This window comes from Penicillium manginii, assembly GCF_028828005.1.
Source record: "Penicillium manginii strain IBT 31320 chromosome Unknown utg000002l:1.0-5564898.0:1.0-5567710.0, whole genome shotgun sequence".
NCBI lineage: Eukaryota > Fungi > Ascomycota > Eurotiomycetes > Eurotiales > Aspergillaceae > Penicillium > Penicillium manginii.
Window position 1 is genome coordinate 4,884,922 of NW_026643103.1, and position 21,745 is coordinate 4,906,666.

Genomic DNA, 21,745 nt, shown 5'->3' on the forward strand with positions numbered 1-21,745 from the left:
CTCTTTGTTCAGATGATACAATTATTATTATTATTATTATTATTACTATTACTGTACATTAGCCGACTATCTTATTTTCAGCTTTCAGTGGCCCGCCCATAAGGCGCACTGTTTCAGTGTCAATCTCTTTGTACATCCATTCCCATTTTACCGTCAAAACCGTACCCCCATGTTGAAACTCCATCTCGCTGGGACGGTCTGATCGTGTTCTTCGACCAGAAAGCAGCACATCAAATGTTGGCAAGGCTAATAGATGCTCGACTTCCTCGTTGTCGCCTTTCGAACCGGATTTGGATGGGAACCTCACTGCCAGAACCGGGACTGTATATCGTACATCTCCAGGAGCATCCCCTAGGAGCTTGTCTTGGAAAGACCTGTAAGTTAAACCGCGCTTCCCGGGCCAAAATTCTTGCGGACTTGCTGCAAGTCGTCCGTTTGTAATGGCCTCGATACAAAAGAAACTGGGTTCGCGGGGTCGTTCACTTTCGTCTTATTCAAAGAGAACGAGACTCTGAACCAGAACCGATCGTCCCACAATGTCCATTCTGTTCGGGAGTGCTTGGTCATGTTAGACCTAGCACGGATAGGGGCGGAAGACTGAGCGGACATCTCTAGGTTTGTGACTGGAGCCCGATTCTTAAAAAATGGCTGGCGCGACAGTAGCCATAAACCACCTTTTCTAGGGTTTACTCCTGGAAGGGCTGCCGGGCCTGAAGAGGGCGGGCTAGGTGTCACGTCCAAAGGCATGAATTTGACTCCACCTAGAGTAAAGGCATGTCTCGGTTGATCGTCCTTTGGTGAGAACACCCTGGAAATAAATGGTTCGAAACTTCGCAATGAGAATTGATTTGCAGGGCAAGAGGATATTAGCTCCGTGATGCGACGGAGGGCAAGACATTCGATCTCGGTGGCTCGATTTTCGGACAGGTTAGATCGGAATGAGTCCAGGAACGCAGGGAGTTCGAGGAACTGTACAACCAGCATCCCAGATTTGAGATTTAGATCGATGATCCGACATTTTGACGAAAGTAATTGGTCCGCAAGTTGGTTTGAGGTTTGGAGGATGTTGTCGCTTGCTTTGATAAGGGAGAGGATTGAGGGTGATTGTAATGCGCGAGGGAGGGCCCCAGAGCTAATTAAGCTGCGAACAGCGTTGCGCGGGGTCAGAGTAGGGTCGAAGTTGGTCGGGTCAGTGACATAAGGGATTTCGAATTTCCTGCATGTTTTGAGAATATTTTCCTTGGGGAACCCGAGAAACGGTCGACAGAGATAAACGCCTCCGGTTGCAATAGAAACTGCTGCGGGGGCCGCTGATTGATTGTTGTCGTTGGGGACGAATGTCACCGTGGCTCTGCCCTTGTTGTTTGCACGAACCTGCGCTTCAACAGAGGTATTGCGTTGCCTTCCGGGGAGGACGATGGAAGATCCACTCTCAGAAACCCCAAAGAGGCCCCGGCATTCTGGAATCCTTGCTACTCCTTGAATACCTGCAAGACCTGCGCCTCGCATCCCAGTACTTAGCCGCCAAATGGTGGTCTCGACGGTATCATCCTGATGGTGACCCAGAAGCAGGGTTTCGATTTCGCGATCCCGACAGGCTTTTCCAAGCGCCTGAAATCGTAATCGACGAGCATGAGTCTCAAAAGCGGTTGGTATTGCAGCCTTTGAATCACTGTTCTGGGGATTCTCCCTGTTGTCCAATGATGGAGACCAATCTAACTCTAGAATTTCCGTTTCCAAGCCTTATTGATATTAGTATGACGATCTGATGGATCGAAGATTCGACCAATTTTAATCTGAAAACAGAGGAAAGTGAAAGATATGATACATACCCATATCCCGTAACCAGCCCGCCACAGTCTTTGCTTCGTGGTTACTTTCTTGGCGGGCTTTATGGTCAACCACAAACGCGGTGACTGAAATGGATCCATGGACACCAAGTTGCTCCAACCTCTGACATAAAAACGCCAAGCACATAGAATCGGCGCCGCCACTTACAGCAAGGCCTGGAAAAACATTAGCAATGTATTGGGATCCGACAGGAATCGAAGGAAGATGATACCGATCCTGCGCGGCAATTGGATGAGGTCATTTTGATCTCTCCGGTCATAGCGAAGTGTGCCCCGAGCACCAAGCCATGCCCGCCGAAAATGCTCGGCGAAAAGGGCTGGGGTGATGATTTTCGACATCGAGGCCGGATGGTTGAAACAGCCAGTTGATGCTGGGCTCAAGATCGGCCCGTCGGCTGCTTGAGTCACGTGATTGATATTGCATGTTCGTAAGTATATGTAGTATTTGGTTTCATGCTTAGCTTTTTCATTTCGATTGCATGCCCTAGAATATTCAATATTAAATCTGAAGAGACAATATTTTCATTCAAAGCCATGGCTGTGTTTAATCAAGATTCAAGGCCGGCGTGGCAAATGACCTTTCCGCCCGAACACCTCAAAAATTCCATTCTTGGAACATAATATTTAGAATTCGTGTTTAAGCTATTACTTAGGTATGAGATCGCATATACTATACTTCAATCAAGCAAAAACCTCTTTTTTCTCGCGGCAATAAATGAACACGGCTGTAGTAGACAGCTCGATTAAACTGTACCTAGGTACAGTAGGACTCAACGTTTGCTCTCGCAGATTTATTCCCCAGTAGATATAAGCCTTTCAGGCAGATGCTGGTAGTATTTTTACTTCAGGCAAGAGAGTTATTGCTCCAGAAATAACTATATTCTTGAATAGGAGACTCCGTGGGCCACTCGGATCTTTATAAAGCTGCCAAAGAACTAGTACCAATTTTCCTCCATTCATGCCACGGACTTACATCGTTAATCAATACTAGTATACTATTTCGGACAAAAATTTCGAAACTACAACTTGAAAGACACCGAATATATCGGCAAAGAAATACCGAAATTGAAAAAGACTCAGTGTATTGTCTATTAATTGATTCCAGTTTAAGACCTCGGGATTAGTTCTCGGAAATGATGTCTTCCAGTAGATATGCGTTCTGATCCTGTGTGTCTGGGGTGGATCCGGGTGGACTTTAATCAAGACGTGCTCTTCAGCGGCATTTCAAGCGGCAGTGCGCATATCCACCCGGTCTTTTAATGATCGGGACTCCGAGATATCGATAAATCCACTGTTTCAGGGCTAATGGTAACCGGGGCAGTGGTTTCATGAGGAGTGGAGTAAGAAACGCAGAGGATGAAGAAAAAAGGGTGGGAAAGTGGCACTAGGGAAATAGCATGTTTTGCCAATAACAAAGTTATCATGTGCCAAGTAAGGCTGGGGATTTGCCATAAACCAATAAAATAATTCTCGCCTTGTATACTATGTGGTGAGTCGAGCTACCTTACCATGCAGGGCTGCCGATCCTTACTCATATAAGCCAAAAACCGCAGCGAAGTCATGCAGGAGCTTTGATAATGTCAAGTCGGGTTAGATCAGGAAGCCATATTCGGGTTTTGACAAATCTGGCTTAGCTGCAGTACAGTAGATATATTGAGTGGTTCTAATTAGACCGTCCTCCTGAGCTTTTGCTACCTGGACCATGGTTCTACTTAATTTGGGGTAGTATATCTCCAACGTAATAAATCACAGCAATAAATTTACATATACTACTGGTAGTAAAACATCGAGATAATGCAGGACAAAGGTACTGATATACCTTGGCATTCTTCAAAACACCTCGGCACTTATTAGATATGCTCCGAGACCTCGTGCCCTGTTGCTTGGGCTCCTGTGCGGAATAAGCCTTCTCGCAGTAGCTCCCTAGTCAAAACGCTTCACCATATATTCGGACTACCGACGGGCAAAGAGTCGCAATCGATCTAAAAAGCAGTCGCCAAGATTCACAATCCCACCTTCTCCGCTGGAATCTTCTGCCCGAAGATTAAATTCCTCAACGGCTACATGATCCCTAGAGCCCGCAATCCGCTGTGGTTACCTCCTATGATAGCCATCTGGGACTAGGCTTGCTATAGACAATCGCTATTTCTGCAGATCTTGCGTTGGCGATGGGAGTGTTACAATCGTAATTGCTTGGCACCTTGGCATTTCCTTGGTCACTTAATCAAAGAAAGATCGTTGGCTAAAGCGATGAGCTAGTCTGTTTAATCTACTTATTCTCCGTCGGGGTTGAGGATATCTCATCATTCTCATCCTCAAGTTGTGATCATAGAGATGGAGTGGAGACCGGAATACCGGCGGTGATGAGTATCTCTCCAAACTCTCTGTATATATAAAAAAGACCTCTTTGTCCCGAAATTGAGGATTATATCAAACATCTTCCTGGGGTATAAAACCATCTTATTCAGATCTCTATCATTTCAAACTACAATTTGAATCATGGGTTTCCTCAAGGTCCTCGTCACGTCCCTTGTGACTCTAGCAGTCGTCGATGCCGGTACTCTTCTAACCGCCAGTAATACCGACGCAGTCATTCCTAGCTCCTACATTGTTGTCATGAACGATGACGTTAGTACTGCCGAGTTCAAAACGCATCGTGACTGGGCTGCGAATGTTCATGCTCGGCTTTCTCGCCGTAAGAATGGCGAGACTGGACCAGGAAAGCATTTCGAAATCAATGGCTTGAAAGGATACAGCGCTAGCTTTGACGAGGATACCGTCAAGGATATTGCTAATGACCCGGCGGTATGCTTTTTCATTACCAATTTTGACTCCTCAGGAGCCTTTTGCAATCTGACCCGTGGAAATATAGGTCAAGTACATTGAACCAGACATGATTGTGAACGCAACCGCGAACGTGGTTCAATCTAATGCTCCTTCATGGGGTCTTGCTCGCATATCTAGCAAGAAGTCCGGTGCTACCGACTATGTGTATGATTCCACTGCCGGCGAGGGCGTCGTGATCTACGGCGTCGACACCGGGATTGATATCTCGCATTCCGACTTCGGGGGCCGCGCTAAGTGGGGTACCAACACTGTTGATAATGATAATACCGATGGCAATGGCCATGGTACCCACACTGCATCCACTGCAGCCGGTAGTAAGTACGGTGTTGCAAAGAAGGCCTCTCTCGTTGCAGTCAAGGTCCTTGGTGCCGATGGTTCTGGCACTAATTCGGGTGTCATCTCTGGCATGGACTGGGCTGTTAAAGATGCAAAGTCTCGCGGGATCACTGGAAAGGCTGTTATGAATATGTCTCTTGGTGGCGAATTTTCCAAGGCCATGAATGACGCTGCTGCCAATGTTGTAAAGTCCGGTGTTTTCCTCGCTGTTGCTGCCGGAAATGAAGCCGAGAATGCGAGCAACAGCTCCCCTGCTTCTGCCTCGGAAGTATGCACTATCGCGGCCTCTACCAGCTCAGACGGCAGTGCTTCATTCACTAACTTCGGATCCCTTGGTAAGAGCTCTACCCTCACTTGTTTTGAAAAACCTTTCTAGCGAAAGCAGCGTACTGATGGTACTACTACAGTTGACCTCTATGCTCCTGGGCAGGGTATCACAGCTGCATACCCTGGTGGTGGCTCAAAGACCCTGTCTGGAACCTCCATGGCCGCTCCACACGTTGCTGGTGCTGCTGCATACCTGATTGCTCTCGAGGGTGTGACAGCTGGTAACGCTTGTGCACGTCTTGTCGAGCTTGCTACTTCGTCTATCTCCAGGGCTCCTTCTGGCACCACGAGCAAGCTTCTATACAACGGTATCAACGTCTAGTGAATGACCTCATAGCGTGACGGATGATTAAATTATGGCACCATTGATGGCTATGTTTATGTTCTTAGGCGGAATTTAGCAAAGCCAATGTGGCCATATTTATGCGTGTTAAACGTCACGGTCTGTTGAATGATACAACTTATCTTACTCTTACTAGTATTGAAACTTGCGGAGATAATTTATGATATGGTATTCTTCGTAGCATTGGCTGCTTGCTCATGGGCAAGCCTGCCATGTCAATTCTTGTTGGAAATATGCCCGATGATATGAAGTTCCACGGTGGTAGCAGCACTGGATACGGCATGTTCATAACTACATGTGGTAACTAATGGCCGCCACACTCAAGGACATGCTTTCCAATTATTCAGTTTGTAGTGAATAATTCAGGTATGTGTTAACTGAATATGATATTAGATGGTCCCGAAAGTCTAATACAGTGTTAGAAAAACCAAGGCTGCTCTAGCTCAGGTTTTCGACAAAGGCGAAATAGGGCAGACTAGCATTTGAATATTGTCAGCCAATTTGAAATATGCGATGACTTGCGCTGAGTTAGCTTGAAATTACTTACGGGACAAATGTACACTTGGAGATAAGCCACCAGAATTCCAAGGTTCGCCTTTCGTATGGAGTTAGTGGCAAAGGGGCCCCTCGGCTGATTTCCCCTTTTGGGAACGACCGATGGCCGGGTCGGTTTGTGAATCCAATTAATGGGATGAATAGCAGTTCAAAATTACTTATTTATTATGAATATCGTAAATACTTGCCATTCTCAGTCAACTTTCAGGAACAAACTCTCGTTCAAGTTACAATTATCAATATGGGCTCCATTCAGTCACCGTATCCCCCAGGCATTCACGTTCCTTGCCTGACATGGTTCAAGCCGGACAGCACACAATCCATCGACTGGGAGCTTCAAGAGAAGCACCTTGAATTTCTTGTTCGCAGTGGCATTCACGGAATTGTGATCGCTGGCACAAATGGTGAAGCTGCTACTTTGACACCGGCGGAGAAATCCAAGCTCGTGTCCCTCACTCGGGCCACTGCCCAGAAACTCGACCGACCCAGTCTGCCAATTACCTGTGGTACCTTTGGTGGATCTACACAGGCGATTATTGAAGATACAAAGTTGGCTGCCGATGCAGGTGCCGATTATGCTCTCGTTCTTGTGCCATCGTATTTCCATTTCGCTCTTGATGCGGTTGCCATTGTCGGATTCTTCGAGGAGGTGGCTTCGGCATCGCCTATTCCTGTCATGATTTATAACTTCCCTGGCGTGGCTGCCGGTCTGAACGTCACCTCAGAGATGCTCGAGACCCTGGGCGAGCACCCGAATATTGTCGCAGTGAAGTTGACCTGCGGAACAATTGCCTCGGTGGCTAGATCAGTGGCTAAGTTCGGACGGGCTGTTGACAACCCCAAGTTCGTCGCTCTTGCAGGCCAAAGCGACTGGCTGGTTCCCTGTCTGAGTATTGGTGGTGCTGGATCTGTTACAGGACTCGCTAACCTGTACCCAAAGGTGATTAATAACCTCAAGGACCCTAAAGTGATAATTTGCTGATAGTTATTCAATAGGCATGCATGGAGATTTTCGACCTGTACAATGCTGGAAAAACAGCAGAGGCTGAGAAGCTACAAATTAAATTGGCTGTTGTCGAATGGGGGTTTGGCAAGGGTGGTATCAACGGCACAAAGTGGGTTGTCGCCAAATATCTGGGCTACCCAGAGGAGAGTGCTTGGTGCCGTCGACCTTATCCCAAGTTTCTTGATGAAGAGAAGCGTGCTTGGATCACCAAGCAGGTCAAGGGACTGGAAGCTGTGGAAAAGGGACTTTGAATCTGAAACGAAAATCATGACGTTCATAGACTGCATTGTATCATTACACATAAACCCTCATATTATTTATACAATAGCAAAGACCCGATCGAAAGTATCGTGCATCACTTTTCTGATATCCATCCTCTGCTTCGTTTCATCTTGTTGCCGGATTACTTCATTTAGTACCTCGGCTGTCATTCTTGCATTGGAGGCAACTTTCTCCATTCCTTTTACGCAAGAGATAATCCAGGCCCGTTCCTCGGCGTCCTCGCTTTCGACACCCAGCATTAAAAGAGGCCATAGCATATTCACTGGGAGGCACGCACCGACCCCATTTGAGGTGGCTGGTGAGCTAACTACTGATGTTTCCGGGGGAGAATATGTCCATGGGGTATTCAAAATGAGTCGCGTCACTTGACGAATTTCATCCATAGCATCGAGAACGTCGGTCGTTCGTGGGAGATCTTGGACTCTCGTTAGATTTAAGAATTCCAAAAATAGGATCAATTCTTACTCTTATATGAAACTCGATGCAAGTGAATGAAGCTGGCGTAATAATTTGCATGATACACCCTCATGGTTCGTGTGACGGTCTCGGCCAGCGCAGGGGAGAGAAGCGGTGCAAGCGTGCCAGCAACGGCATGATCCATGAGAGGTGGTCGTTGCTGCCAAAGCGATTTGATGTCTCGACTAATGGCTGCAGATATCAGCATGACCTCTGTTTCATCCTCAACCGTGCCACGGCGTCGATGCCAAGGATCAATTTTCGATATTCGACCCATAAAGAGTTGCACCTTTTGAAAGAAGAAGAATGCGGGTCGCATGATATAATCTTCCAATGCTGCCTCCGCGTCGTCTAGACCGGAGTCGATCTCTGTAATCGCACTATCGGGAGATCGGAGATCAGTGTTGATAGCACTGTCCTCTTCTGTCAAGAACAGGCCCTCACCCCCAGCGCTGACTGCACGTGCGTCCAAAAGTCGTAGCCAAGAAAGTAGGCGCTTTTCTGCACGATGAAGATATTAGATGTTGAAGATGAAAGCTGGGATTGTGACAACTCATTACCTGTGACACTAAGAGATTCCATTTCCACCATCTGGAGGGTATTGAAGCCTTCTCGTAAATTTGCATGCGCATTTGACACATCCTTTGTAAGTAGATCGATATAGGACAGCAGAAAAAGGACGGCCAGAATATGCCGAAGCTGCGATAGGATTATCTTCCGATCCTGACAGATTTCCTTGAGGCACTCCTGCAGTTTTGCCTTCGCAGTCTGGTAATATTGGGTATAGGTCGAAGGTTCCAGTGTGCCCGATGACTCGAGTTCCAGAGCAACGAATGCGATCACACCATATTTGACCATTCTGGATGATGAGGTCATTGATGTCAGCTCTTTTCGCATCCAAAGCCAGCGTGAGCTTGTCTCCACTGTTGCAAGAATTGGAGGTGCGGCTGAGCGAGCAAAATAATCGGCCAGCTGAGACTCGCTCCACCCCATTGCGACATGCGATGAGCCCATCGGGGAAGGAATTGTTGCCTTGGACGGACGTTCAATCAATGCCGTGGAGTTCACGATCGAAGTAGGAAAATTTAGATCCAGTGGAGATGATACTGCAAGAGATGCATCAGACCATGGGAGTAGATCCTGTGACGAGCCCAAATCGAGAGTGTCCCAAGTGGGAGAGAGATTAGGTGGATAGTCATCCCACATGAAACTCGCATAGTTGAAAATTTGATTAAACGACGAGTCATCCGCCGGTTGAGTTCCATGACTGTCTTTTGCTGCGACTGAGGCCGATGCGATTTCGATAGCCGGCTGGGTTTGTTCGGATTGAAGCTTTTGACGGTGTCTGATTTTCTTCGTTCGGATTCCGAACCTGGGACCATCTTCCTGCTGCCAAGAGCAGTCTAGTTGTAATCGACTGCAGTGCCCGCACTCAGGCCGCTTCTCATCGCAGCGAACTTTGCGTCGCCTGCTAGGATGTTAGCCTCGAGAGATTGACCCCAAACAAGAGAACAGAGCTCTTACCTGCAGGTCAGACAGCCATTACGCGTGCGTGGACGATTGCGCCGGTCTACATGTGGATGTTGTTCCCATTGATGAAACATGGTGAATATTTGAGGAAGTTAGCGATCGACCGTCAGCATTCGGCGAAGAAGCCGTGCTTTTCCTGCTGCTCTCCCCAACTTCGGTTGGCTGATGTCGGGCTCGGCAACTCTCCGGGATCGAGTCACGCAGAAACCGGGGCAAAATGGAGAAGCCTCCACTTCTTCCCCGCCATCGGTCTCGGCTAAATGCCTCTTTGGGAACTTTCCGATGGCTCATCCATGGCGACTGGAGAACTTCGAACTCTCCCCCTCGAGCTAGACTAGGACCATTTTGCCGTGGAGGTGCGGGGAAGGGGATGCGTGGATGCATGAATGTATACAAAACTAGGAGGGTGTTGATTTTCTTGTCTACTATTGAATCCTTTTGTAACTTTGGAACCTTTGGAATATTATTTGTTACTTACTGAACCTACTATTATCAGGCCACCCTAATGGCATCTACAAAGCCGATTGTTCTCCACCTTGGAGACCCTATTGAGTTTAATAAAGACTTATATGCTCAAATCGCCAATGATTATACAGTCATCCGACCCTCGCTGGAGGAGAGACAGCGGGGTGCCTTCTTGAAGGCTCTCAGAGAAAAGAAATGGGGTGACTTCCAGGCCATTTTCCGTCCGTTTTGGAACACTGGAGGGGAGATGGGACGATGGGATGCAGAATTAATCCCACTCCTGCCCCCGTCATTGAAGGTGTATGGGAGCGCAGGTGCGGGTTATGACTGGATGGATGTCGATATCTTGGCCGAGCACGGTAAGTTTATTTTAGGTTCCTCGGATATGAATCGTCTTATAGTTGCTCCAAAATAGGCATCTTGTATTGCAATGGCGCACAAGCTTCAAGCGAGGCCGTGGCAGATATGGTACATCTATCTTCCGATATTTCGAGGTCTTCAGCGCACATTCTATCCCAATATTAACATGAATCTAGGCTATCTTCCATATAATCTCAGTCTTCCGAAACATGCAGTGGTCTATGGATGGTGCCCGCTCTGGCGACCCTAAGCTCTGGCTCGAAGCCCACCAAAACACAGCAGCCACTGCGCACAACCCGAAGACTCAAATTCTGGGAATAATCGGATTAGGAAATATCGGCTAGTATGCAACCACGAGCAAGTTCTCCTTTCGACTTATGTCTAACCGAGTCAGCACGATTGCACGTAAGGCTTATGCCTGCTTCGGAATGAAGATCTACTACCAAGATCTCTATCGCAAATCGAAAGAGCAAGAACAAGCCATCAACGCGTCGTTTTGTGAAACTTTGGACGAACTACTGGCCATCTCGGACTGTGTAGTCCTGGCAACCCCGTTCGGTGGTTCGAAACTCATCACGAAAGAAACGCTGGCAAGGTTCAAAAAGGGGTCCAAGTTTGTCAATATTGCGCGCGGTTCACTTGTTGATGAGTCTGCTCTGGTTGATGCTTTGAAGTCGGGACATCTGTCCGCCGCGGGGCTTGATGTTCATGAGAACGAACCAAACGTTAACAAAGATCTTACCCAGATGAGAAACGTGACGTACGTTTTTTGTCCCATCTATCTCCCCAGAAATTTCTGGTGTATACTATACTAATGGTGCACATGTTTTAGATTGACCGCTCACACAGCCGGAGGAGCGGCCGAGACTCAAATTGGATTTGAGAGGCTATCTATGGAGAATATTCAGCGAGTGTTGACCGGGCAGGAGGCGTTGACTCCTGTTAACAAACAATTGATGAAGAAATAGATGTGCCAAGATGAAATCCAAGATTCTCTTTATGGAATAGAGATGGTCATATTATACAGCTGTGTAGAAATTTTGACTAGAATCATCAGATCTCAAGACATTCCGGGAATGCGGCCAGATATGCACTTTCAATTTCTCGTCCCATGCCACCGACACCTTCGAAGACAATATCAGATTTCAAAGACATTCCAAGAGACTTCACACCGTGACGTAACTCCTCTGTTAACCTCTCCGCATCTGAAATCTCCGTTTTCGTCTCAGCTTTATCAAGTAAATGATAGCAGTTAGTTAGACGATCGGTAGCAAGGCATGCACGGACTTTATGAAGTAACATCAAAAGAGTATAACAGCCCTGCATTGCACCACAGACGAAATATGGGAGGGTATGGGGCCACTTGCGGGTAGGGGCTCTTTCGCAGGGCCCTAAACTGGAGGTAACTGGATAAGGAAGATTGCGAAAGGAGGTTGCAACGACCAGAGATGCTTTCAGACATATTACCGAAGACTCTTGCTCAGTGAAGGGGAAGGTCGACTCGCGATCAGCCACCCAGACGGGTGAAGGTGTAGAGGAAAGACCGTCACTGTTGATAGACGTGAGGTCGCAGTATTTGTCCAAGAATAATGGGATATCCATGAAGGCTCTGAAACGGTGAAGACGAATTCGAGCGCTGAATTTGTATCAGTATTGAAAATGAGATGAAGATGAGATAAGTCAACTCACGTGTAGATGAGGATGCGACTGATTCTCCACATGTTTTCGGCAATCGGCTCTTCGTATTCAGTACCAAAATTTGTTTGAAGACAGTGGTCTGACTCCGTCATCGCAGACGTAATAGATATATCCAACTGTTTAATTTGTGTCCCAATATCAGCCGGCCGAGCTAAGTCGGCCGAGCTTTCGATCTTCTTGGCCATTTGATGAGTGGCAAAAAGCGTTCTCTGCGCATTTATCATGAGGCCCCAGGGCTTTTTACATGTCAGTCAGATGTATACGCAAGGCTTTAGGGAAATGCTCACCTCTAGATGAACATCAAATCGAGGATAGGGTGTCGTTATTCTTATATCATCAGAGGCGATAACTGGTGGCTACAATCCAGTCAGTCGGATACCTTTCAGGCTACTAGTTAGGGTATCTTCAAATATCAACTCACCGCAAGATGAACATTAGAAGACAGGTAGGAAACAAACATCTATTTCGCTGTTAGAGGAGTTTCAGATTGTATGCATCAAACTCACAGTTATCCACCAAGCCCTCCTTTGACCCTCTGAAGGCCCATTTGTAGTTTCACCCAGCGCATGAAGAGAGATATCCATAGCGGTAGTCACGGCTTGATTGATACGAGCTCGCATCCGAGACACGTTGCCACGCTGAACGTACTCATAAATAGCGAGGACTACCAGCGCCAGGATAGGATCAAGCTGTATTGGTAGATCAGGATGAAGGGGAGAACTTCGGAATATAGTGTTCTCGAGGTGAAAGCTTGACGATGGGCCTAGATTGTCAATTTCCTTTTCAATGTTGACAAGAGCTGATTGGGCAAACAGCTGTGCATAGGATCTCCTGAAGGCAAAATTGGGTTCTTCAATTTGGCTGGAATGTTGAGAGGGGGGAATCAGGACTAGGATTGCGGATATAGCCAGGCTCAAGGACGATTTTGGCCAGTAGGGAAGGTCGGCCTTCCTCGGCTCTGTAGATTCTCCCGGTGGTTGAAGAAAGCTTGGCTGATCTTCATGGTGCGGAATAACCGAAGATGGTAGAAGTGGAAGATAGGGGTGAATGTAGATATAATAGGCGTTGGTACTTCCAAGGGTCACAGGTCAATTGATTACCACGAAATGCTTTCTTTGACCTCTCAACTTACATCTCAGCTTCGCTTCCATAGGCTCGAATAGAAGCCATTTCCATATCCGAAATTGATGATGGGGCAAATGGCCCGTCACTTGGAGTTTTTAGGGCCCATATTTGTCGGCTTCCAGTTGCATCAGAAGAAGAATCTGGAGATAGGTCAAGGTTATGAACTCCTGCAAAGGGAGAGACCAGTCCCATCATATTTTCTAGAAAAGGTTCTGATGATTGGTTAGTTCCGAAACCAATACGCTCAAGGGCAAATAGAGCTACCGAATGGAATGATAAATATTCCACTCACCGAAATTGTCCATGATTTCTGAAGGTGAACATTGTGATGGTGGGTCATCGTTAGAACGATGCCGTTGTGCTTGTTCGTAATGAAAGCCACGGCGCGGGCCACCCCGACGACTAGGTTGGTAGCTACAAGTACGGTCTTTGCCGGCGCACTTTTTTCAAAATCATGTTATTAGCCTTTTTACCAAGTAAAGAAATAGATCCGAAAACATACATTTCTACATGGCTGTTGGCCGTCACAACGAGTCTTGGAAGAACGGCTGTACATGGAAAATTTCAGCAATTGCCCCCTCCAAGTATATAGTGGGTCCGTACCATGCTAGACAGGCTGCCTTTACAGGCGGTTTCGTAATTTTAGGCATTTGGATGATTTTATCTGGAGGTCAAGGGGAGGTGACCGCGTGTCGGCGGATGGAACGTCACCAGACACGTGATCTTTGGACGACGATGGGAGATACCAGCAATAAACTCTATTCCCGTCGAGAGCTATGTAGTAAAGCAAGATGGAATAGATCAGTAATTGTATTGACCCCACTGCGTGTAGTGCAAAGGAGAAAAAGGTGGTTGGCAAATCTTCTAGAAGGTGGAGAGATTTCGGCTTTTGGTTGTTTCAAACGCCGAAATTTCGCCGCTTTCCACGTGGACTCGGCCTTTGAAATGCTACTAGTAGATACATATTCCTTTATACAATTAGGGTTGGGTATTGATAGATGCTAATCGTACTATCTCCTCCTTGATCGGACAGAAAATTGAAATAACAATGCACTATCTCCGCAGACAAGTAAGCAAAGTTTCGATATTTGGGGGGGGGACCGCCGGCTTATTCAAATTATTCACGCATCAGGCGGGAGATCAGTCTTGAATTCCAAGGTGAACAGAGATTTACTGTAGATGCGATAGAGAAATTAAATTCATAAAATGAGGGACTTCCACATGTCCTCAGGTGTACTCGTGTTCGAATTGTAATTCATACGGATATCAGCTTCCACCTGCAATGTTACCCCAATATTCAACCACAGAAACAAACATCATATGAAGAAGATCAAAGTGAGGGCCAACGATCAGATCCCCGGATATCATTCACCGCCTGTAGCTCAAACAGAAGCTCAAATGCTACACTCTAACTAGATTCACAGTATTTACCGAACGTTACTATAAGACACATCTCCATCAACAACAGCCACCTTTCGAGCATCCGGTCGTAACCTCCGGCGCCTTGGAAATATCAGTTCGACAGAAACAAGAAGACTGCACCGGGACATCAGCCACAGCAACAGCAATTTTCAGCTGCGGCTCAATGACCTGCGCCTCGGCCGTCCGACCCAATCGAATCAAACACTCATGATACCCCTGCAAAGCCCACACGTTATTCGGGTGCTGACGCGACCGCATAACGGAATTATCAAGACCCAGATCGGCGCGGTATACATCTGCAGCATCTTCCACGTGCCCTTGCTCCAATAGGAGGGCTGCATATGCATGGCGTGCGGGTTGCATCCAGCTCCACGGCTCGCTGTACCCGAGTCCATCATCGACCTCAATAGAGCGGCGAAGATGTTCGAATGCCTGCTCGTAGTTACCACGTCGGTACTCGATTTCTCCATCCAACATGGCCGAAGCAACGCCGAGAATAGCCACGACTTTATTGGGCCAGTCGAGGCGCGTTTCTGGGACGCGTTTCTCGGCTGCACGGTAGAGCTCACGTTCGGCTATGGCTTCGGTGACCCGGTTCGTTGCTGCGTATGCTACGCCCTTGGCGTAGTGGGTGATTGCCGTCGTGACGGAGTATAGTACTGGATCACTTGGGAGCGATCGCTCGATAATTTCTTCCCACATACCAAAGCGAACCATGACGTGCAAGCGAACCGACATGAAAATCTCCATATAGTCGGCCATTGTGATGAGGAGCTCTTCTGGAAGGGTCGCTTCCATGCGGTTAACAGCGTTCAAGCAGACCTCCTTCTGGCCTGCAAACATCGCCGCGTAAATAAGAGAGTGGTAGTTGTGCATGCGATACACGGAGTAAAAGTTGAAAACGCCTTCTTCCTTGATATACTTTTCATCAGCAACGCAGGCATTCAGATTGGCGCGGATGGCAGCGCGATAGTCGCCCACTAACACATCCAGATGCGAAGGCATGTGGCGCATATGTCCTGATTCTGGAATCAAGTCTCGCAGGTAGTCTGCTGGCACGAGCCCCAGTTCGGGGGTGGGTGACATTTCGATAAGATGAATATAATGGTGCAACAGGCCAGGATGTTGGAATGCATCCTGTTGTTTCAATGCCCTTTCAAGCACATTCTTGGCCTCTAGGGTTCTGCTTCCTGGACTGGGCTCACCAGTCACCAAGTCCCATAGTTTCCAGGGAGTGATACTGGTGAGAGAATCTGCGAACAGAACGGCTACGTCCAGGTCATCACTGAAACCTTTGTAGGCGATTTCCATGGCATCTGCATAGGCTTTGTTCTGAAGTGCATATTGTTCCATGCTAGCAGGTTGATCGCTATGGTACCGTGCTTGAATTGCGGTAATAAGTGCCTGCTCAACTGGTGATGCGTTGGCAGCGAGAGACTTGGCCTTCCGCGAAGCGTCAAAGGTGCGCTTCACGACTTCGGCCAAGTTGGCACCAAAAAATTCCCATGGTTGATTATAGTTTGGACCCAGAGTATATGCCAGACCCCAGTAGGCCATGGCACAAGATTCATCTTTCGCGATCGCATTTTCAAAACATGTTGCGGCTTCTTTGTGGTTGAAGGCGTAGGCCCAGATTAAACCTCGGTCGAACCATATTTGAGCATCAGGACTGTTGGTAGTAATTTTACGACCAAAAGTGCCCAAGTCGAATGCATAACCCGTTGTTTGAATGATGGGGGTATTTTCTGCCATGCTGGGGGTTGAACCAAATGGGATGATGCAGGGTGCAGATTCAAGTTTGGGGTTGGGAGGGGCTCGGCGGAGGATTGGATCGTATGAGGGGACACTCCGACATTTTATACACCGCACAAAGTACTGCACCGCACCACTTCCCACGCCACGGCAGAACTCGATCTTAGCCCTGACATTGGTATAAAATGGGGGTTCAGGCCCCCGAGTGCCTAGTACCAGATGATGAAAGGTTCTCTTGGAACCCCGGATTATCGCATTTTCTTGATTTCGCATTGGCTGATGCGCGCCCATCTGACGAGACTTGGAAACATTGTTGTTTCATCTACTAACGCAATTAGGAAAATCTAGAACTCGCAGTCATCTTCTAGTCAGATTTACAATTTTCTTCCCCAGGGGTTCACTGACTGTAAACGCATTCTGAGGTCAGACCAGGTCGCGCGAACATACCTTGGGAATTTGTGCCAATTGCATGGGGGCTGAGGTCACTTTGAGGGTCTACCATACGCAGCGCGATGCTAGCATCAAAGGAACATGTCATTGGAGGCGATAAGAAAACAACAAAAAAAGCAGCAAGGGGAATCAGAGTATATCTCCTCCACATATGTACTCATGGCTGCATACATGCATGCCTCGCTTGTTTGTTTGTTCGAAAAAGAAATAGCCACACAAATCGTCGCTAGCAGTCGAGCAGGACTGCTTGGCATGTACGTGGAAAAAAGAGGAAAACAGAGTGGGAAAAAGGAAAAGGGAAAAAGGAAAAGGGAAAAAGGAAAAAGACGCAAATACGTTCAATATGTACATAACCGTGACAGTTGGCCCACCTTTAGGTTACGATCGAGCCAGAGACCGATCCAGAATTGGTCATCGAATGGATGCTACTGGGAGGGGCCGTTGTCTCGCCGTTTGTGACGTTGGGAGTGGTGGGGCCACCCGTCGCGACGTGACTCTCAGGGATACCCATCAAGGATGGTGGCGGTCGAATCTCCTTCTTGCCGTTCGTCTTGTAGTGAAGGATCATATCACCAGAAGTGCGCCAGAGATGTGTCCGCATTGTCGCTAGAGTCATGTTGGATGGCACCAGCTAAATGGTCATGTCAGCAAGGAAGACGGGAGGGAAAAGAATTCACTCGAAATGATCATACCATCTTTTGACAATACAGTTCAAGATATTCCTCCGGCGGCATAACGTTGGCCTCGGGCTCATCCGGGTTAGGAGGGTCGATACGTTCAGCCACGTAAGCCAGGACCTTCTTCGCCCGAAGCATACGATTGGCATTCAGACGAGAACTGTTATTTCCGTTGGCAGGAGGAGGGCCCCCATTTGCCGTCGGTCTATGGGAAATCTTATCAGCTTTGAAACCAATTGAAGGGGAATTGCCTGCAAAACCTACAACTCGGGCTTCACAACTGGAGGCAAAGAGTCATCGAAAGGTTTCAAGACAAAGGCGACCTTGACCTGTTCCTTGAAAGGAATTTGGTTCTAAATTCCAGTTAGAAAAGACTTCCTTAACAACAGCAGCCGTGCAACCTACTTTCAAAAGAAGTTCACCCAGCCAATAAGGTATGGCCTTTTCGAGTCGTTCAATATCCTGGCCTATGCTTTCAAAACTTCCTCGGTACAGATCCGATGCTACGGCGGTATCGCCGGTCTCCTCCTGGATGAAAATCGCAGTACGAGGAGGAATGCTCAATCGAGGAGTTTCGGTCTCAAGGCTGGGGATGATTGCTGTCGCCAATTCCTTGCCCGGGTTTGCGGACAGGAACTCGTCATAGTCGTGACGGATCCGATCGATAACACCACTGATGTTGGCCTCATATGTCTTCTCCTCTTTGATATCGGCAGATTCAGACTCCTCAATCTTTTCCTCTGGGATGAGAGGCTTCGCATCCGTCGAGGTTCGGCCCATTCTCTTTGGGAACTCCATACGAAACTTCTTTCCAAATAGCGAACCACCTTTCTTGCGCTCTTCTTTATCCGGCTCGGCGGGAGACTGGGGCACTCCTGATTCCGATGGAGACTGAGGTGGATTAGATGGCCTTGTAGAGAAGTAATCAGATCTATCGGAGAAGGACGATGGTACGGCATCAGGATTCCCAGGCAAAGACCCCGCAACATCTGGTGTTTCGGCGTCAAATGCAGGGAATGGCGAGTTACTCTGCATAGAAGTGCTGAGATAATGAGCCGATGATGGCGTGCCAATATTTATCCCGAATCCGGTGGTGCTGGGGCTTCCGGGGAAGTCCATATTAGGCCGCAAAGTCGTGGAAGAGGGATCATGGATGGGAATTCCCACGCTTCGTGGAATATCATCGCCAGGTGCAGATGTGCTCAGTACTGGGTTAAGCTTGGCTAGTTCTTCGGCCTTGGCCACGGCGCTTTCACGATACTCGTTATCGCGCCGAACCTCCTCGTCGACCAAGGAGGCAAAAAGCCAACGCAAGATCCATTTTCCAAGATTGACTAAGAAGATTGTTAGCCCGAGAAGGAGAGAGTGATTATTTGATTGATAGGTTCATCTGTGACATACTTCTCTGATCGTCTCTGAAATTTACCATATCAGCCTCCGAAAGGCCGGCCTCGTCTGCGTAGACTTCGGCATCAAAGCAACGATTCGGCTCGACGATGACAGACAGCCTGCCGGTTCGAACGTCGATTGTGCACCAATGGGAGATACTTTCTGTGGTATTGAGCTCGGTAGCCACATCATCAAGATGCCGCTTGCCGAATTCTTGGACGGGAACACACTTCGATTCGGTCAGTTTCTAATCACTCAAGCAAGGCTTCCGAAAGGTAGACTTACCTTCAACAAATCCCACAACACGACTTCTCCCGCTGAATCTTGCGTGAGGGTTCGCTTTCGATCATTCAGCATCAAGCACTTAATCAGACCATGCTGGCCCTCGATGCTTTCTTCGGGCAGAGAATGCACTGGAATCGTGAGATCATGCTCCAAGCCATTCTCTGCAGAGCGTCCATTCGGAGGACCCCTCAGCAACGAGGAGGTAGCGGATAACTGTAAGGTAGCGTTGAAGGGAATCTTCTTCAGTCCAGCTTTTGGAGCGTTCTCCGGCGTTTTCTCTGACGTCTTCTCCGGCTCAGCCGTCGCTGACTCGATAGAACGCGCTGGGTCAGGCTGAGCCTCGATTTCGAGCTCCGTATCAACATTGCGCCAGCGATTGATGCTGGACTTTGGCGTGGCTGTCCAGATAAAGTCACCAGCCGCCACGACCTTGACAACACCCTCGTGCTCTTGTAACGCTGCAACGGATGTCCCTTGTTCCGGGTCTGGGGAATTCCGAGTATCGGTCTTCGCGACCAAGCCCGAGCGATCGCTAGAGTAGAACACCGAGAGATCAGGATGGTCAGAGTAGAGGGACCAAACGCTATCATTATGCATTGTCAACGTGTTCATACAACGGCCGGCAGTCAGCGACCAGATCTTGATGGTTTGATCCGATGAAGCCGTCATAATGGTGTCCCCGGACTGATTGATTAAGATATCGCGCACGTTATCTGTGTGACCGACAAACTTGGTAACCAACTTGCCAGACTTGGGATCCCAGACGCGCACGACGTTCTCCGGTCCACCGCTGGCGAGTACTGAGGACACCGCACCCAACGCATAGACCGAGCCCTTCTCGGTAGTATCATCGCCACCAGCGTCGATGTTCAGGACCTCACCACCGCCATTCAGATCCCATAGATAGAGTTTATGGTCCAAACCACCGGATGCGACCCAGCTGGCCTGCCCGCCGGGACTTGCGACGGCCTTCACATAGTCGGCGTGTTTACCGATGCGCTCGGGGACTTCTGTAGACTCAGAATGCGGGCGCCAGAGCCGCACGGTCGTATCCGACGACGCTGAGACAAGGGCGGAGTTGTTCTCAGTTAAGACAATGTCGTTGATCCAGTGGCTGTGGGCCTGGACCTGTGTCTTGAATCGAGTCGGGCCTGGCTTGCGATTGGCGGACGAGAAGGGATTCTGCGAGGAGAGAGGATTGAGGGGAAAGTCGAGATCCCAGGAGCAGATAACACCGTCGCGACCAGCGGAATATCTGGGTGAGGCGCAAACAGACGTCACGTTAGCAAGTCGTGCAACCCGAAACGACGACGCAGACACCCGACGAAACGGCGAAAGAGCTGAGGAGGTGATCCTGAGGTAGATGCTGGGTTGTCGTTTATTTTCAAGACAGAGTAGATCACTTACAGGATGGAATTTTGACGGTCAACGGTTAGGCCATTGACCCCCAGCCGGTGCCCACCCGGGGCATCGGGGAGAGGAAGCACTAGAGGGGAAAGATCAGTCAGAATTGGAAGGTCTAGACATAGACTGGACTCTGTAAGGGGTAACTCACCATAAGTGACCCTCTGGTGGCTCAGTTTCCGTGCCATACATGCAGTTTGGGGATGGGAGGGTGAAATTGCGGAGGAGATGCGGAGCTTATCTGCCTCAATCGAGGGCCGATCACACGTTGTCCGGAGAGGGCGACGTCACAACACACCCAAGGGTAGAGAAGAGTTCGCTTGTACACGTCAAGAGAAAAGAAGTACCTAGGTACTAGTAATATGGGAGGAGGGCAAGATTTCATCAGTGAGGGGAAGGGAAGTTGGGGCGATCCGCCAGGGGCATTTCGGTTCACGCCATAGCGCTGCATCGGCTGTGGTCCGGTGCCTGGTCGTATTACCCGGATTTCTTGGTTTCTTGGTTTCTTACTTCCAAGGCTCGAAAAGAGCTTACTTCTGGGAATAGTCACTGTTTCTCCATGTGACTACTAGTACAGAGTTGAAGAGGGTTCATCGGTCATTTTGACATACTAGTACTCATCTAACAACTATCATCACCAGACGCTATAGGATAGTATCCTATATGACTACTATCGCTATCGCCATCACTGCCACTATCATTACTAGTACTACTAATTCTACCTACCTACCTAGGTGAAGACCTGATAATAGCCCTGGAGTGCTTATGGGTTAGGGTGCTCATTAACCCGCTCAACCGTGACCCCCACCCCCAAGGCAGTAAATCAAATCACTCATGCAGAACGTCACAAAGTGCGGGGGCGTTGTATAGTACTAATTGTACTAGTACTAGTAGTATTCATGGCCATTCACGGTGAAATCTAGGCAGACTCGGCCACGGAGATATTTGTAGTGGGCCCGAATACGGAATGTGGAATGCGGGGGAAGTTGGTGCGTGGAGGCGAGTATAAAATCAGTCCGAGATTCAACGTAGGATCAAGTGTAGCTTGTACCTAGGTAGATCCGGAGTAGTATTTAAAGCCCTGATAGAAGGAACTTGAAGAACACAATCAACTTCCGGGAGAAACAACCACTTCTATCAATCCAAGTCTATACATCTAGATCCTCTATGACATGGTAGTAGTAAT

At 48.3% G+C, this 21,745-nt stretch overlaps 8 protein-coding genes across 8 annotated transcripts; 3 read left to right on the forward strand and 5 right to left on the reverse strand.

The window, feature by feature from the left end:
• Positions 1-58: 58 nt before the first annotated feature.
• On the reverse strand, positions 59-2,189 carry N7533_003121 (tRNA lysidine(34) synthetase; the record flags this gene model as incomplete). Its single annotated transcript, XM_057099771.1, has 4 exons — positions 59-358; positions 388-1,742; positions 1,833-2,006; positions 2,063-2,189. The coding sequence occupies 4 exons, from the start codon at positions 2,187-2,189 to the stop codon at positions 59-61; spliced, it is 1,956 nt and encodes a 651-aa protein (XP_056964907.1).
• Positions 2,190-4,349: 2,160 nt separating this feature from the next.
• On the forward strand, positions 4,350-5,682 carry N7533_003122 (S8 family peptidase; the record flags this gene model as incomplete). The annotated part of the gene is made up of 3 exons (XM_057099772.1): positions 4,350-4,655; positions 4,723-5,368; positions 5,441-5,682. 3 exons carry the CDS (start codon positions 4,350-4,352, stop codon positions 5,680-5,682), a joined length of 1,194 nt encoding a protein of 397 aa, XP_056964908.1.
• An 817-nt stretch (positions 5,683-6,499) lies between these two features.
• Positions 6,500-7,515, forward strand: N7533_003123 (dihydrodipicolinate synthase family protein; the record flags this gene model as incomplete). The annotated part of the gene is made up of 2 exons (XM_057099773.1): positions 6,500-7,198; positions 7,255-7,515. The coding sequence occupies 2 exons, from the start codon at positions 6,500-6,502 to the stop codon at positions 7,513-7,515; spliced, it is 960 nt and encodes a 319-aa protein (XP_056964909.1).
• A 66-nt stretch (positions 7,516-7,581) lies between these two features.
• On the reverse strand, positions 7,582-9,606 carry N7533_003124 (Zn(II)2Cys6 transcription factor; the record flags this gene model as incomplete). The annotated part of the gene is made up of 4 exons (XM_057099774.1): positions 7,582-7,967; positions 8,012-8,503; positions 8,563-9,470; positions 9,527-9,606. 4 exons carry the CDS (start codon positions 9,604-9,606, stop codon positions 7,582-7,584), a joined length of 1,866 nt encoding a protein of 621 aa, XP_056964910.1.
• A 431-nt stretch (positions 9,607-10,037) lies between these two features.
• Positions 10,038-11,325, forward strand: N7533_003125 (D-mandelate dehydrogenase-like dehydrogenase; the record flags this gene model as incomplete). The annotated part of the gene is made up of 5 exons (XM_057099775.1): positions 10,038-10,356; positions 10,413-10,465; positions 10,534-10,700; positions 10,752-11,117; positions 11,190-11,325. 5 exons carry the CDS (start codon positions 10,038-10,040, stop codon positions 11,323-11,325), a joined length of 1,041 nt encoding a protein of 346 aa, XP_056964911.1.
• An 85-nt stretch (positions 11,326-11,410) lies between these two features.
• On the reverse strand, positions 11,411-13,485 carry N7533_003126 (fungal specific transcription factor domain-containing protein; the record flags this gene model as incomplete). The annotated part of the gene is made up of 7 exons (XM_057099776.1): positions 11,411-11,993; positions 12,047-12,291; positions 12,343-12,411; positions 12,477-12,515; positions 12,562-13,126; positions 13,188-13,392; positions 13,473-13,485. 7 exons carry the CDS (start codon positions 13,483-13,485, stop codon positions 11,411-11,413), a joined length of 1,719 nt encoding a protein of 572 aa, XP_056964912.1.
• A 1,153-nt stretch (positions 13,486-14,638) lies between these two features.
• N7533_003127 (tetratricopeptide repeat protein) lies at positions 14,639-16,354 on the reverse strand (the record flags this gene model as incomplete). Its single annotated transcript, XM_057099777.1, has 1 exon — positions 14,639-16,354. The coding sequence occupies one exon, from the start codon at positions 16,352-16,354 to the stop codon at positions 14,639-14,641; it is 1,716 nt and encodes a 571-aa protein (XP_056964913.1).
• Positions 16,355-17,177: 823 nt separating this feature from the next.
• On the reverse strand, positions 17,178-20,747 carry N7533_003128 (WD repeat protein; the record flags this gene model as incomplete). The annotated part of the gene is made up of 8 exons (XM_057099778.1): positions 17,178-17,435; positions 17,497-17,686; positions 17,746-17,834; positions 17,887-18,815; positions 18,883-19,099; positions 19,156-20,521; positions 20,563-20,641; positions 20,711-20,747. 8 exons carry the CDS (start codon positions 20,745-20,747, stop codon positions 17,178-17,180), a joined length of 3,165 nt encoding a protein of 1,054 aa, XP_056964914.1.
• Positions 20,748-21,745: the final 998 nt, after the last annotated feature.